The sequence below is a fragment of the Sciurus vulgaris genome (assembly GCF_902686455.1).
Source record: "Sciurus vulgaris genome assembly, chromosome: X".
Classification (NCBI taxonomy): domain Eukaryota; kingdom Metazoa; phylum Chordata; class Mammalia; order Rodentia; family Sciuridae; genus Sciurus; species Sciurus vulgaris.
Window position 1 is genome coordinate 96,423,615 of NC_136471.1, and position 16,182 is coordinate 96,439,796.

At 44.7% G+C, this 16,182-nt stretch overlaps 1 protein-coding gene across 2 annotated transcripts in view; it reads right to left on the reverse strand.

The window, feature by feature from the left end:
- Positions 1–1,577: 1,577 nt before the first annotated feature.
- CDK16 (cyclin dependent kinase 16) overlaps positions 1,578–16,182 on the reverse strand; it is a 33,769-nt gene continuing 19,164 nt past the window's right edge. For both annotated transcript variants that reach the window (XM_079123482.1, XM_079123483.1), the window contains exons 17-36: positions 10,999–11,108; positions 10,703–10,833; positions 10,428–10,545; positions 9,884–10,029; positions 9,683–9,744; positions 9,456–9,555; positions 8,734–8,907; positions 8,496–8,654; positions 7,950–8,174; positions 7,738–7,821; positions 7,543–7,637; positions 5,777–5,983; positions 5,083–5,135; positions 4,649–4,903; positions 4,487–4,557; positions 4,120–4,232; positions 2,663–2,812; positions 2,463–2,578; positions 2,187–2,275; positions 1,578–2,095 (exon numbers count right to left, since the gene is read on the reverse strand). In XM_079123482.1, the coding sequence (XP_078979608.1) occupies positions 1,961–2,095; positions 2,187–2,275; positions 2,463–2,578; positions 2,663–2,812; positions 4,120–4,232; positions 4,487–4,557; positions 4,649–4,903; positions 5,083–5,135; positions 5,777–5,983; positions 7,543–7,637; positions 7,738–7,821; positions 7,950–8,174; positions 8,496–8,654; positions 8,734–8,907; positions 9,456–9,555; positions 9,683–9,744; positions 9,884–10,029; positions 10,428–10,545; positions 10,703–10,833; positions 10,999–11,108 (2,593 nt within the window). In that variant the 3' untranslated portion in view covers positions 1,578–1,960. The remainder of the gene's footprint in view (positions 2,096–2,186; positions 2,276–2,462; positions 2,579–2,662; positions 2,813–4,119; positions 4,233–4,486; positions 4,558–4,648; positions 4,904–5,082; positions 5,136–5,776; positions 5,984–7,542; positions 7,638–7,737; positions 7,822–7,949; positions 8,175–8,495; positions 8,655–8,733; positions 8,908–9,455; positions 9,556–9,682; positions 9,745–9,883; positions 10,030–10,427; positions 10,546–10,702; positions 10,834–10,998; positions 11,109–16,182) is intronic.

The following is a 16,182-nucleotide window of genomic DNA, read 5'->3' on the forward strand; positions in this document are numbered from 1 at the left end:
AGGATTTAGTGAGACCCTGCCTCAAACAAAAACATTAAAAAACAAGGGCTGGGGATGTGGTTCAGTCATTAAGTGCCCCTGGGTTCAATTCCCAGCACACACAAAAAATAATTTTAAAAATGAGGAGTCTGAGTAACTAGCCGTGTCTTATTTCTCCTGAGTCTTAACGCATATTGTCGTTTCAAGATGTGTTTGGTTGGATCAGGTACTTTAAATAGATTCAGCTTTAGGTAGGCTTTTTTTGTCAGGGATTGATAATGAGGCATTCGTGTATACCCATTCTGGGCCAATACCTATTTCTTTTTTTCAGAACTGGGGATCAAACCCAGTGCCTTATGCATTCTAGACAAGTACTCTGCCACTGAGCCACATCTGCAGCCTCTGTGCCAGCTTGTTATGCTTGCTTCCTCATCTACAAAATGGGGGTTTAATAGTGATTAAATTATGTGGTCCTTGTGAGGAGTCAGTAACAGCCTTTGAGTTCCTGGATCCAGTTGTACCTGAAACCAGTTTATCTCTTCTTTTTGCTTAAGACGGTTTGAGCTGAGTTTCTCACAGCAACCACTTTGATTCCTGCCTGTGTCAATGGAATGACTGGGAGGCTTGTGGGTGGCAATGCTGGGGCTGAGTGGCCTTCCCAGTGGGTCCTACCAGACCCAGTGAAAAGGCAGCAGGCTGGAGGGAATGTTGTGGGAAATGTCTCCTCAGCTGCCACTGAGCAGTAATCCTCCAAGTGAAGGGCTGGTGACTTATTTATGTCCACAGGCCACACACTTGCCCTCTCTACTCCACCCCACAGCTGTCCCCACAGGAGCCTAGTTTCTCACAAGTGACAGTTGGCTCCTCTAGGAGGGGCTTGGCAGGAAATGCTTACACTCTGTGCTGTCCTGTGGCAGGCACACCCATCTCATTCTTCTCTAGGGAGGCAGGAGGGGGCCTTTCTGGTGGGAGAAGGGGTCACTATAGAGGCAACACAAACATGTTTGTCCTATCAGGCTAGCCAGTCTGGCCAGGTCTATCCTATCTCTGTAGCACGTCTCCTTACAGGGACTAATAATACCTCTCAGAGGTCTGAGAGGTCTGATGAGCAACCTTTATGTCCCAAAACATGTGTGCCCACAGGGATGCCTGTCTCTTCCAGGTGCACCCTTTGCACAAGAGCTGTTAGTGTAGCTCTGGGTCTAGCCAGGCCAAACACTCCCTCCAGGGATCATTTCCAGTGTGACCAATGAGATACACTGACCTCTGGATGAAACCAGAGGCATTCCTTGACTTCTGTACCTGGTTCCCCATCTGAAACTAGAGATGACAACTCCCCCGAGATATGAGGACTGAGTTGGCATTTGTAAAAGGCTTTGGAAAAGCTGGGCATACAGTTGGTGCTTGAAATAGTGCCTGGCACTCTGACAGTGCTATGAAAGCAATTCAAAGGCAACACGTGGCACACAGCTGGTGCTCGATGAGCACTCCGAGTAGCATCCACCACACGCCACACATGGCATTCAATAAGTACACAGAACAGAGGCCTAACACGAGTGCCAACTACACATGTGGGGGGAATAAACCATGCTGTCGAGTAAGGAACAGACTGGAGCTTTATGTATTTGACACACACAGAAGAAGGTACAGGGTCTCAATAAGAAAATACACTCTGTTCAGGTGAACCCCCATCATCGGCCACTAAGAACACTGAAGGGTGGGGAAAGAGGGGAGGGGACACCATAAATAAGACTAGGAGGGAAGGTCACTGCTCTATGGGCACACACAGGCAGGGCACACTGCCGGGGGCACAGGGCCTCTTCTTCCCGGGCAAGAAAAATACAGCAGCACAGGAAAACAGTAGCCACATCTAAGCCTGCAATGCCTGGCGGGGGCACCGAACACGGGTAAGAGTGGGGGTGGACACAAGAAGTAGGGTGGCAGACAGGGCTTCCTTCCCTGTGGTGGGCTCCAGGGCTGCTCAGTTAACATCCATGAACTCAGGGTTGGGTGGGGAACTGCAAGTGGTGGAGGTTGAAGGGCCAGGTGAGCCAGGCTGGGACTGGCGGCGTGCCACATCCTGTCGCTGGTAGAATAGGACATAGGCTGCCTTAGACTGTAGGGAGAAGACACAAGTCAGTGTGGATGTCGGGCAAGGTGGGGAGGGTGGAGTCAGGAGAGGGGAACAAGGAGGATGAATGTCACACCTCAATCTGATTTTCATTCACAGGTGACACACTGTTGTCATCAAAGTAGTGCCATTGTCCACTGTCCTTGTTGCAGGCAAATGTTGTATCTGAAAGGGACAGGGAGGCATTCTCACCTACCCTCCTGGCCCAACAAGGCACCCAAAAGTTACTCTCTCCTCCCACCTTGATAACTCTGCCCCTGGCCCACATACCTAGTCACCTACTGGGGACTTCCTAACCTCTGTAGTCCAGAACCCTCCCAGGTCATATCCCTGCCCATAGCCCAGCACGTACAGTGTCCATCACGCATGCCCCCATAATGGTTGGAAACTGCAATGAGATCATATTTGTACAGCTCTGGAGCCGACTCATTCTGAGGTTTGATGACAAACTCGGAGAAGTCCAGATCCCTGTGGGTGGGGAGATGGTTAACACTAGGCTCCCCCACCCCACTGCCCTGCCTTCCCCTAGCCATCCTCCCTCTGGTCTCTGACCGGATAGGAAACTGCACGAGGGTGTCCAGCTTCTCGCGGGAAAACTTGGAAAAGGAAAAGCGCTTCAGGTGGATGATGAGAATCTCAGGCAGCATCCACAGGTCCAGTTTCTTGGTGGCCAGCTGGTGCTGCTTGCAGGAGGAGCAGTACCTGTAAACAGAGCTAAGTCAGGTTAAGGAACACCTTCTGAGCACCTATTGTATGGTCTGTGTACTGTCTTTCAAGTGCCCTGTCTGGCCCACAGTGACATTCTTTTATTTTTATTTTTTTAAATGATGTACTCTGGTTTGCTCTCTTCTCATTAAGAGCCTTTTGTTTACTTGTCAAATACTTATCAGCTGCCTTTCCAATATGCTTTTGTATTTTTCTGTGATTCCTGGCCCATGAGATGCTAGTCTTATTTTGGAGCCAGCCTCTTATTTGTCGGCTTTTCTCTTTTCATATTTTAGTCACTCCTTCCTTCAGCAAATATTTAGCGTTTGCCTAATGTTTAATCCTTTGGTCCTGTTTTTTACATCTCTCACATTTCTGCTACATGGCCATGCTTTTTTTTTTTTTTTTTTTTTTTTTGGTATTGTGTGTGTGTGTGTGTGTGTGTGTGTGTGTGTGTGTGTGTGCGTGTGCTGGGGATTGAACCCAGGGCCTCACACATGCTAGGCATGTGCTCTACCACTGAGTTAACCCCAGCCCTTGCTCTTATTTTTGGGAATGGCTTTAGAATTTTGGTTCTCTTGCACTCTGTTCATTCTGCAATTGTCTACTGAGCATCTACCAAATGTCCAACTTGCTTATAAGCAGCAGAAGAGATGACATGAACTTAGAAGAAGTCTTCACCCTCAAAGAGTTTACTCTTTTTTTTTTTTTCTTTTGGTACTGAGGATTGAACCCAAGGGCACTTTACCACTAAGCTATATCCACAGTCCTTTTCTGTTTTTAGACAGAGTCACACTAAGTTGCTGAGGCTGACCTCAAACCTGTGATCCTCCTGACTCAGTCTCCCAAGTCACTGGGATTACAGGTGTGCACTACCACACACAGCTCAAGGAGTTTACTCTCTAATGGAGAAGAAAAGCACACAAACGGAGCTATGGGGCATGACTTCAAGTGGCATTATTGACCTAGAAAGAAATCCTTGGCTAAGAGGAAAAGAGCAGAGAGGGGAAATGGAACAAGGGTGGGAGGTGACTTTTAACAGGGTAGTAAGAGGAGGTATCTCTGAGGAGATCACATTTGATTAGAGATCTGAGCATGTAGATAATTGGGGAAGAACATTCTGGGGAGCAGGAACAGCCCAGGCAAAAGCTCTGAGGCAAGATATGGGGTGACAGTGGCCAGTGTGGCAGGAAGGGTTTGAGTGCAGGACAGACTGGAAGGAGGTATACTTAGAAAGGTAACAGGCACCTGGCTAGGTAATGTCACCCCACAATGCCCTTCCAGGCTCCTTCCTGGGCCCTCACCAGGGGTTTTCTTTCTCCAGGGTCTCCACAGTAGTGAAGAGCTCAATGCACTCCTGCAGCTGCACTGGAGCCTTCTTCAGCATGTACCCCACGCAGTCATGCTTCACGTAGCCCTAGGGTGGGTGAATACATGGTCAAAGGACCAAGTATAAGGAAGGGTGGAGAGACAAGGAGCCAGGTGGAAGCAATGTGCCAAATGGGTCAAACTTTAAAGCTGGGAATCTGAGGCCCTGGAGCTCTCAGACAATGTCCATGTGCCATGGCCAGGCCAGCTCTGGGCCTGTATTTTTGGTTCTGGAGACCCTGGGAGGGGAAGGGTTGAGGGGTGCAAGCTGCAAGTGCCCTCCATCCCCGAGGTCCCATTTACCTCAGCCTCCACCTCATCATAATAGCGCCTCTTCATTTCTGGCTCCCAGTCCATGGCAATATATGGCTGGGCTGGGGGCAAAGAGGAGGTGGTCACAGCTCCTGCTACTACAAAATCCCACCTCCCACTGCCCCATCCCTGGCTCACAGGAAAATGACATACTTTGCACTTCTTCAGGGGAGGTTGTGCGGTCACTGGTTCCATTGGAGTTCACCGTCTGCAGAGTGAACAGTTGCTTACGCCGCCGCCTTGGGGGCCACTGAGATGTACGAAGGCAATTGTCCAAGAGGAATGGGCACCTCCTGGTGACCCCAGAGCTGGGCCCAGCCTGTTCTCGCTCAGAGTCTCGAAGGCTGCCCCTAGTGGAGGGCCCAGGCATTTCCTCTTTCTCTTCTTCATCACTGTCCTCATCCTCACCTAGAATGAGGGGATATCAGAGAGTCCCAGAGAATGAGTTGCAATGCACATTCTGATGAACACTGAGTGGGTCATACCTGTCCCCAACCCCCCACCCACTGACCCTCAACCCCTCTCCCCAACTTAAGCCATGGGACACATGTGCAGACCCTCATCCTTGTTGACCCTCTCTCCCTCACCTTTGTCATCTCCATCGTCCTCTTCATCTGAGCTGGGTTTGGTTACATAGCGTCTGCAACAGAGCAGAAGATACTCCCAAGGTAGGGGCACAAGGACAGTGGGGGCAGAGCCCAGGATTTTACTTTGGTAATGATGGAGGGGAAGCTGTTGCTAAGCCCTCACATGAACACTTCTTAATTATAATCCTAGAAGGTGTGAGGTGGTGACAAAAATGCATGGAGAGATGACATAAATGCTAAGGATCCCAGCAGTGGCCTGAGAATGTAGGCGCTCATGTGCCAGTCAGGAATATGAATGTTGAGTCTAATAAGACACAGGTAAACAGATATAACCAGTTGTGAACTCCCCTCTGGGAAGCCTCTGAGGAGCAAACTTCTGTAAAATGAAGGGAAGATTAACTCAAACAATGCTTTGCTTTGTTTGCCATGGCAAGGTTCCTTCAAGGATGAGACAAATTTTAAGATGACATTGTCTCTACTTTGTGTATTTGCCTCTGTATTCCCAACACCTAAAAGAGGCAGTAGCAAAACCAGAGGTCTAATGAAACTAAAAACCTTACAAGTTCTGTTCTACAGAAATGTTAAGTTTAAACTATCTTTTGGATGTTGAAAGGGAGGTATCAAATAAGCAGCAGAACACCCAGGTCTGAATTCAGATCTCACCTCCCCCTTGTCCCTGGAAGGTTACACTTACGAAAGCCGGTACATCAGGATGTTATACAGGCCCTCCCAGGAGAACCGGTCTCGTGGCACTGATACCAGAAGAGGGTGCCCGAAAAGTATCAGACCATAGTAGGAATTGTTGTAGTCTCGGGCTGGAGTGCGCTCCCGCAGGTAGACAGGAACCACAATGTCATCTCTTGAGCCCTCAATGGCCTCAATCCGACCTGATACCTCATATCTGTTGGGAATGGACGTGAGGTTATACCTGATCAGGGAATCCCCAAAAAAGGACTCCCTGACTCTGCCCCAGTTGGTCTACACTCTCATCCCTCACAATGTAAAAATATTTTTAAAGGGTCTGAAAAAGGTATCAAACATTTTGCGCTTCACAAATTGTTAGATGACTTACACTGAACTTTATGTGCTGTTTTAGAAAGTACTTTGGTAGTATCAGAGTTCTGAGGGGGTTATTAAAAATTCTTAGTGGCAAAGGATTTAAAAACAAAGTTTTGTAACCCCAGTGATTTGGGAGGCTGAGACATAAGGATTGCAAGCAAGTTCAAGGCCAGCCTCGGTAACTTAGCAAGACCCTAAGCAACTCAGTGGAACCCTGTCTCAAAATAAAAAATAAAAAGGGGTGGGGATGTGGCTCAGTGGTAAAGTGCCTCTGGATTCAATCCCCAGTACTGAAATGATAATAAATAAAGACCATTTTCGTTTTTAAAGAAACTGCCTGCTCTTCAGGTTTAACATTAGGATGACTCATACTGTGTCCCTTTACATTTGAAGTGGGCCTTCTGCCTTCTTTGGGGAAGCACTGACCATTTTGGACACCAAGAATTGATTGGCGTTCAAAAGAATTTTGTATTAAGAATCCTGAAAACAAAAAGTCTTGGAAAGAACTGCCAGTCTCAGCATAAATGTCTGCTCCATCACCAGTGTGAATCTGCAGAGAGGGCTCAGTATATCATCTTATTGTCTATTATTAATTTGCTCAGAGTTATTTTGGCTTTTGTCATATAGCCAAATAAAGGTACTCTTGTTTTAAAAAACACCTGCTTGCTACACAAGAACTTTTCTATTCAGAAAACACTTCCCATTTTAGTTTTTAGTTGCCTAAATGTTTAAAAATTATTCTGGGAACTGGGTATATAGCTCAGCACTAAAGTGCCTGCCTAATATGCATAAGGTCCTGGGTTCCATCCCTAGCACTGCAAAAAAATAAAATTAATGAAACTAAAAAATAAAATTAATTAAATAAAAAGTACACATACTGAGCTAGGGATGTGTCTCAGTGGTAGAGCAGTTGCCTAGCACTTCCAAGGCCCAGCATTCAACCCCCAGCAGCACAAAAAAAGGTTAAAAATTGTTCTGAATGCTCCTATTTTCAGAAAGTATCTTAGCATTTCATATTTCAAAAATGCATTCCTGAGGACTATAATAGTCTAGTACACAGGAGGAGCCTAGGAAGTGCTGAATGAAATAAGAAAAATAGCCTCCCTCCCATAATGAGGAAGAAAATTCTCAAGGGCATCCTATATGGGGTTTGCCACCCTATCCACATCAGCCTGCCCTGCCAAGGAATATCACCATAGTTCTGCACATGGCAAGAGGGAAGGGTTAGGCTGGACTATAAAAAAGGAAGTAGCATTGGGGGTATAGTTCAGTCAAAGAACAATTGCCTAGCATGCTTATGAGACCCTTGGAATCAATTCCCAGCAGGGCAAAAAGAGAAAAAAAAAGGAAGAGAACCAGACTCTTGAGGAACTACTGTCTCCTTGTCACCTCCTTACTCACACGAAGATATCATCACGGTCCAAGATGCCACTCAAAGGATCCTCCAACTGGTAGAGCTTATAGAAGCGGTGACTGAAGACATCAGCCACTATCATCTGGGAATGGGATTAGGGGTTTGGTCAGTCTGAAAGGCTCCCAAGGCTTTTTGCCTCCTTGCCCCTGAATCCCACCCAGCCTCTCCCTGTAGAATCTTACCTTGTCTGGTGCTATACCTGTGTGTTTGGACAGAGCCACACACAGATCCGAGATATTGCCTTTTTTGGGGACCACAACCCGATGCTGAGAGAGAAACAGAATCCACAAAAAGATCAAAAGGACTTGTGGTGAGTACAGGAAATCTTAAAGTGTGGAAAAGTGATCACACTCTGACTACATGTCCCTCATTATGTCCCCACCCCCCAACATACCTGCTCTGGCTTGCGGCGGGGATCCATGGGAACAAAGAAGACCTCCAGGACCCTCTTATGGCAGACAGGCAGTGGGACGCTGAGGTAGCAGAAGGGGTCAAAGGTCACAGACACATTGCCACAATCAGGGCACACCAGTGTGGACTTGAAGAGGCCATGGAAAGTGTCCACGATCACAGAATCATTCCGCCGTTTGTGGTTCTGCCAGGCCTCCTGAGCGACCTCCTGTGGAGAGTGTTATGGTGGGTGTGAGGCTTAACAAGGGCAGGGGGAAACCAGAATTTGGAGATGAATTTGTGCAGGGTTAAGGGTAAGCACACAGTCCAGTGGTAGAGTTTCAGCTAGGAATATCTGGAACCCATGTTCACTGGTAGGGTTTATGTGGAGAAGGAACCTGGCAGGGGTCAATTCTAAGTTGGGGGTGGGGACAGAGGTAAACCTGGGAGTGAGGCTAGAGGTGAGGTCAGGGAAAAGGAACTTAAAAGGCAGTGGCCTTAGTGGCTTTAATAGGACTTTCAGAATGGTGTACTTTCAGAAACAGCTTACCTGATCTGGCCGCCCAGCTGCATCACACAACTCCACGTATTCCTTCTTCTTAACCCGATTGAGGTCTTCATGAAGCCCATCCAGGAGAAACGACAGCAGCTCTTGTGAGTCATGTTGCTGATAGCCCAGAAACTGAGATGCAAAATGGCCAACCTTGTTCTGAGAAGATGGGCAGCGCAGAGTTAAGAGGGAGTTAGGAGAGGAAAGAGAAAGTGGGGCACCAGAGGTGGAGTTATACCTTGAACACATTGGGCACGATGGAACGATGGTAGCCAGACCAAGCCTGCTTTACCAGGTCTGCATAGGCCTCTGCGAGCTCACCCTTCATGCCCAGTGGGTTGCGGAAGTTGAGCTCCTCCAGGTAGCGGTTGTTGAGGAAGTACTCCGTGAGCTGTGGCACATTGCTGAGACACTGTGGGGGAGGGGTAAGGTGGATAGGCAGAGAAAAGGAAAAAGAAGGTTGCCCAAGTGAGGACAGAGAAAAGGAAGCCAGGAGGGAAGAAAAAGGAAAAATGAGGGAGACCAGGGGAAAGGAAGGGGACAAGAAGGGAGCAGGCGAGTCATGGAAGATATTAGTGTTTCCAGAGAAGGAAGAAGGTGACAGCAAAGTTAAGAAGAAAGGAAGAGCAGGGCTGTGGTTTGTAGGTCAGTGGCAGAGCGCTTGCCTAGCACATGTGAGGCACTGGGTTTGACCCTCAGCACCTCATAAAAATAAATAAAGGTATTATGTCCATCTACAACTAAAAGATATATAAAGAAAAGGAAGAGCAGAGAGCATGTGGAGGGAGAAGGTATTGATACTTTAGAGCAAATGTGAGCATGTCAATTCAGACTCCAGGGGCCTTAGTTTCCAACTTGACCCCTTGCCCTGCAGTCCCCCCTGCCCTAGCTCTGTCCCCAATCCCCAGCTCTTGAAGCCCACCCCTGGGGCTATGCCAGACACAGCTCTAGTGGCCCAACCTGCAGGGCCGAGTTCATGAAGCATGTGTTGCCCAGATTGGTGAGGCCACAGATGCCAGGCTGGCCCTGGAAGTCCTCATCTTCTTCCGACACGTTGTTCCTGGGATTGAATGAGAAATTCTATCAGCTAAGGGCCTACTACACGTGGGTGCACTGTACTCATAGGTTCAGTCAGTCTGCCTATTGTGTGATGCCCCTACTCTGGACCAGACACCCCACAAGCTTACATAACACGTAGCTGTGCGCTGGGCCAGGTGCCATCTTTGTTTCGGGTCTCCATGATGACCAACTGGATAAGAGGATAAAAACAAGGAGACATGAATAGAGGCCCTTATGGGCACCCGGCCCCTACCCAACCTGGACATGAGCACTGCCAGGTGAGTCTACATGCCAGACTACCTGAGCTAAAAAGCCCTCCCTACTCTTACCTGCCCAGTCTCGATGGCAGCATCAAGCAGTGTTATGTGTGTGTTGCACAAGCGATCCAAAGAGCCTTCTGCGTTCTTGATCCAAAGGCGCGTGTCTTCCTGGGGTTCCACCAGAAACTGCTCCCGAGCTGTACGCAATACTAGGTCTTGTGGAGGATGATGAAGCATATTCAAGATCTTCAAAGTCCCATGATGATCAACCCATCTTGGTAATCTTGACCCATCCCCACTAACCTCACATACTTGGTCAATACCTTGTGCCCCCAATCAATCTCTAAATGACTGGCCCACATTCAGGACTTGAAACCCCTAGCAAATATCCTTATCCACACCATCCAAACCAATGGAATGCAGTTCACATACCCTCAGGACTCTAGCAGACAGCCCCCAGTGCCTCCACCCACCTTGGCCAATGCCTTCTTGGTCCTCAGTGATCTGATTGGTGCCTTCTCAGTTGGCAACAGCCTAATTCCACCATCCTCAGTTTAATGAACTGTGACCTATAGCTAGGAACTCCAGCTTATCCCATGACCCTCAGACTCACCCACAGAATCAGAGTGGCTGAACTGAGCAGTGAGAGCTGTGTCCATATCATTGTGCTGGACAAGCAGCAGCTCTATTAGGTACACTTCCACCTTCTGGATGTTGGGCAGCTCTATGACCTGTAAGGGCAAAGAGGCAGACACAGATGTATCTACCTAGCAGATATGGAGCCACATGGACACACGGGTCTGGACCCATCCTGGGCCTACAAGGCTTTCCTCCCACCAAACCTCCCAGGGAATCTACCCCACCCAACACCCTCCCCACCCATTATACCTTGCGTTCAATAGGTGGCTGGCCATGCTCTATGCCATACCAGCTGACCAGGCAACGCCAGGCAGCTGCTGGGAGCAGCACATAATCCTCACCCTCCACCAGTCCCTCTTTGAGGCGCCAGTTTATCTGATCTGTAGAGTGGGGTGAGGGTATGAGGCAAAGGGTGAATCAGGCAAGAACTAGTTACTCGGACCATCCCAGCATTGACCTAGCAGAGAATGGGCTAACAATCATCCACAGTGACAGAGGGAATAGGAACTCCAGGGCAAGGTTAAGGGGGGGCAGGGGCCTGATACCTTCAAAGAGCTCAGCATTGTTGATGCAGCCAGGAAAGGTGCTGGCATCCTGGTCCCCTCCCTGCACGTACACCTCCCACTGTTTATACCAGCGTTGCTCCACAAGGAACCTGGTGCCCAGAGAAGCAACAAGGGTATCACGTGATTATCGTGGGGTTAGCTGTACAACTTTCCATGGCTAGCTAAGTTAAACTATCAACCCATTAAAATTCAAGATGAAAAGTTTCAGCAGCATATAAAAAGTAAAAAGCAAAATTTATTCAGTGGAAACTCAGATTTGGATATTAGATTAGCCAACTTCTTAGGATACTAATCCAGTAAAAGACTGAAACTGTGCTGAATAATGTCAAACAAACAAAAAACTCACAACCACAGTGTTGGGAAACATGAGGTTTTATTATCAAATAAAAGATAATTAATTTGTATTAGTCCAAGGAATAACACTGTTACATCAGGCTCAAAATAAATAATTTGAAGCTAGTGTAAGAAGGTTTTAGCCATTTGTTGGGTATACAGTATTTTTAAAAGGCTAATCAATGGAGGCAAAATTCTTCAGCTAAGAAATGGATTTGACTAATTTTTAATCTGCTCAGAAACTGAAAAGAATTTAAAATGCTAAAAATAACCACAAGGTAGTTTTGGCATATTGCCATTTTTCATGTATTTAGGATTTATTTTGGCTTTTTTCCCCCCAGAGGCAAAATGATACATTTTATTAACTAATATACATTTACAGGCAGAAAATCTTAGCCGTTGTTCAGTTTTGATCTTTTAACTTTTAAAAATTGAGACAATATTTATACATCTTTTAAAGTATTTTTTATTTGTAGATGGACACATACCTTTATTTATTTATTTTTATCTGGTGCTGAGGATCAAACCCAGTGCCTCACACATGCTAGGCAAGCACACTACCACTGAACCACAACCCCAGCCCCAATATTTATACGTGTTTATGGGCTACATCTTTATGATAAATTTTTGAATTTAGGACTAGTTTTCTCTCTTCTTAAAATTGTGGTTAAAAAGCCTGATGCAGTGGCTCACGCCTGTAATCCCAGTGACTCGGGAGGCTGAGGCAGGAGAATGGCGAGTTCAAAGCCAGACTCAGCAACTTAAGCAAGGCTCTACTAAGCACCTTAGTGTGACCTTGTCTCAAAATAAAATATAAAAAGGACTGGGGATATGACTTAGTGGTAAAGCGTCCCTAGGTTCAATCCCCAGTAACCCCCCAAAAATTGTGGTTAAAAAGAGCCCACGTAACAAAAAATTCAACATATTCAATCCCCAGTACCCACCCCCACATACAAATTTACCATCTTAACAATTTCCTCAAGTGCAGTTCAACTACCTCTTTTAAATGAGAAACTTATATGCACTCCAAGGATAAACATTTAAGGCTGTGCTGAAATCTTCCTGTAAAATGCTGAGAAATTCTAAAATCTGGAAAATACTTGATGTATGTTAAATGTTAATGGATGATAACTTTTGTTCTGATTCCAGGATTTGGACATAAAAGCTTACAGACACACATACAACACATACATCCCATTTTGCTATGAAATTTCTTTTTTCTTTTTTTGTTACTAGAGTTTGAAACCAGGGTTGCTTTATCACTGAGCCACTTACCCAGCCCCTCTATTCTTTTGAGACAGGGTCTCACTATGTTGCTTGAGCTTGCAATCTTCCTCCCTCAGCTTGAGGCCTTGCTATTAATTTTCAATACATAAAACGCTGTCTCAAATATTTAACAGCCTCACTTTAAAAAAAAATAGCCAAAATGATGAAATATATATAACATTGTGTTAGTTGCCTTTCCAGCACTGTAACCTCATAAATGTAATTCTTTTTTGCTCATTTGTTTTTGGTGCTGAGCATTGAAGCCAGGGTCTCAAGCATACTAAGCAGGTGCTCTGTCACTGAGCCACACCCTCAGCTCAAATATGATTCTTTAACATGTTAGTTTTTCCTTGACAAGAGAAGTGTGGGGATGAAGGGACAAAAAAACTTGGAATAGTAACCGGGCCCAAGGGTGCTCTACCTCTGAGCTACATTCCCAACCCTTTTTTGAGATAGGGTCTCACTAAGTTGCCAAGGCTGGCTTCAAATTTGTGATCCTCCTGCCTCAGCCTCCCAAGTAGCTGGGATTACAGGTGTGTGCCTCCATGCTGGGCTATTAATGTACATTGTAAAGTCACAATGAGTTGGGCACAGGGGCACACACCTGTAATACCAGTAACTCAGGAGGCTGAGGCAGGAGGATTACAAGTTCAAAGCCAGCCTCAGCAACTCAGTGAGGCCCTAAGCAACCTAACAAGACCCTGTTATCAAAATTTTAAAAAATTTTTTAAAGAGCTGGGGATGTGGTTCAGTGGTTAAGTGCCTCTGTGTTCAACCCCTGGTACCAAAATAAATAAATAAACAAAAAGAAAAAAAAAAAGGGAATAGTGACAATTCACCTGAATAGGCAAACATTTCTGCTGTTGTTTTTTTTTTTTTTTCTGATTTTGTTTTTTAGTGCACTGACCACCCCCAGATCCTGCTAGGTCACTCATTCCAGGAAATATAGCCTCCTACCACAGAGCCCATCTCCCACCCTGTCCTGCACCACACACAGCTTCATTCACCCTTGGGGAATTTACTTGCCTCCATAGTTAGTCTATGAGATTCACTTATTTAGGAAAGCTAATTTATGTTTAGTGGTACCTTCACTGCAAAGGGAGGTGATGCTCAACTTCCTTTTAAAAGCAGAATTTTAAGGAAAATCAACACTGAAATAATTCTTTGAAGCAAAATTTCCAACCCAAATTTTTAAAATTTTATGTATTTTTTGTTTTATTTTGTTTGCTACCAGGTATTGAACCCAGGGGTACTTAACCATTAAGCCACATCTCCAATCTTCAGCCCTTTTTATTTAAGGAATTAATTTATATTATACATATATTTGTATTATATATAAATTTTTATATTAGTAGTAGGTGGACACAATACCTTTATATTTTTTTATGTGGTGCTGAAGCTCAAACCCCAGGGACTCACACGTGTTAGGTGAGTGTACTACCACTGAGCTACAACCCCAGGCCCCTTTTTATTTTTTAAGACAGGGTCTCATTAGGTTTCTTAGGGTCTCACTAAATTGCTGAAGCTGGCTTCGAACTTAAGCTCCTCCTGCCTCAGCCTCCCAAACTGCTGGGATTACAGGTGTGTACCACCACACCTGACTCCAACCTGAATTTTTAAAGGCTTCAAGGACTAAGTTTTGTACAAATTTTCACAAAATATCATGACCATACCATTTCAACTTAAAGACACATAAAAAATAAACCCAAAATACTGCAGTATCTTAGATTAGGATGCCTCCCAATCTCTCAGGCCAGGTAGCAGTCAAGCGCTCAATTGAATTAATTATATTTACTTCTAGGCATTTCATTTTTTGGATGCTATTGTAAATGTTATCTTTTTAAAAAAATATTTTTTAGTTGTTAGGACCTTTATTTTATTTATTTATCTATATGTGGTGCTGAGAATCGAACCCAGTGCTTCACGCATGCCAGGCAAGTGCTCTACCACTGAGCCACAACCCCTAAACATTATCTTTTTAAAACCTAATTTGGGGGCCAGGGTTGTGGTTCAATGGTAGAGTGCTTCCCTAGCACGTATGAGGCACTGGGTTCGATTCCCAGCACCACACATAAAAACTAAATAAACAAAATAAAGGTATTGTGTCCATCTACAACGAAAAGTAACTAAAAGTATTTTTTTAAAAACCTAATTTTATAATGTCTTATTGCTAATATATGAAATACAACAAATCTTGCTAAAGTTACTTGTGTTTGTGCTCCCTCAACTTTGTTAAAATGGCATGAAATATGTGCTAATGGAAAAACTTTACTAAACAATTCTTTATTTTCTGTCCTGTAGTTTTCTCTTGGGTCTGGAGAAAATTGGTTATTCTGGTTAAGCTAATGATTCATATAAATGGTTAATTATATGAGGTTTGAAAATTACAGAAAACAGAAATATGGATATGTTAAGAAATGTGATTTCCTGTCGGTGTGGTGGTGTATGCCTGTAATTCCAGCAACTTGGGAGGCTGAGGCAGGAGGATCACAAGTTCCAGGCCAGGCTCAGCAATTCAGCAAGGCCCTAAGCCACTTAGCAAGACCTTATCTCAAAATAAAAAATAAAAAGAGCTGGAGATGTAGCTAGTGGTTAAGCACCCCTGGGTTCAGTCCCCAGAACCCACCCCCCCAAAATGTGATTTCCTACTTGTTTATTAAAAGTTTTTTTAGTTTATTCCAAAGGTAATAGTACATCATTGTTCTACTAATGTTTTTGTATATCCACATAAGCCTAAATATATACACATAAAGGGATATTTTTAAATCCTTTACTGTATATCTTCCCATGAATAATGTGCCACAGAAGGAAAATTAGAATTTGGGTCTTTTTGCCCTGATTAGAAATTTATTTTTTATTACCAAACTATTCTGTTAACTTCTAGTGCTTTTTGACATATTCTTAATTTGTTTTCTGAGTCTTTTTTTTTTTTTTTTGCAGTGCTAGGGATCAAACCCAGGGCCTTGTGCTTGCCTTGCAAGCACTCTACTGACTGAGCTATCTCCCCAGCCCGTTTTCTGAGTCTTAACTCATTTTTTAATATTCTTTGCTTTAAAAAATTAAGTTCCTAATGTTTGTCATTTATCATTGCTTTTGTGAAAAATGACATTTAATACACTTTTTAAGATGTAAGTTGTGAGTGACAAGAATTTTTTTTTTTTGGTACCAGGGATTGAACCTAGGGGCACTTAACCACTGAGCCCCAGTCCCAGCCCTTTTTACTTTTTGAGAGAGGGTCTCCCTAAGTTTCTGAGGCTGCTCTCCAGCTTGCAATCCTCCTACCTCAGCCTCCCAAGTTGCTGGGATTACAGCCACCATGCCCAACTGTATATCATATCTTTTCTAACTATTTTTGTCTTTCCCAAATTCAGAACAATGACATTATTAAAAATGTTCATTAATGACTAAGCTGTCTTTGGAAGATAACAAAAAATATTTGTTACATCACCCATAAAAGGACAATAGGAATCATATTTATCTAAAATTCTCCAAATTTTAACTAACTTGAAATTGTTATAAAAGTCCTCATTTTTCAACTTAGTATTTTACAAAGACAACAAAAAG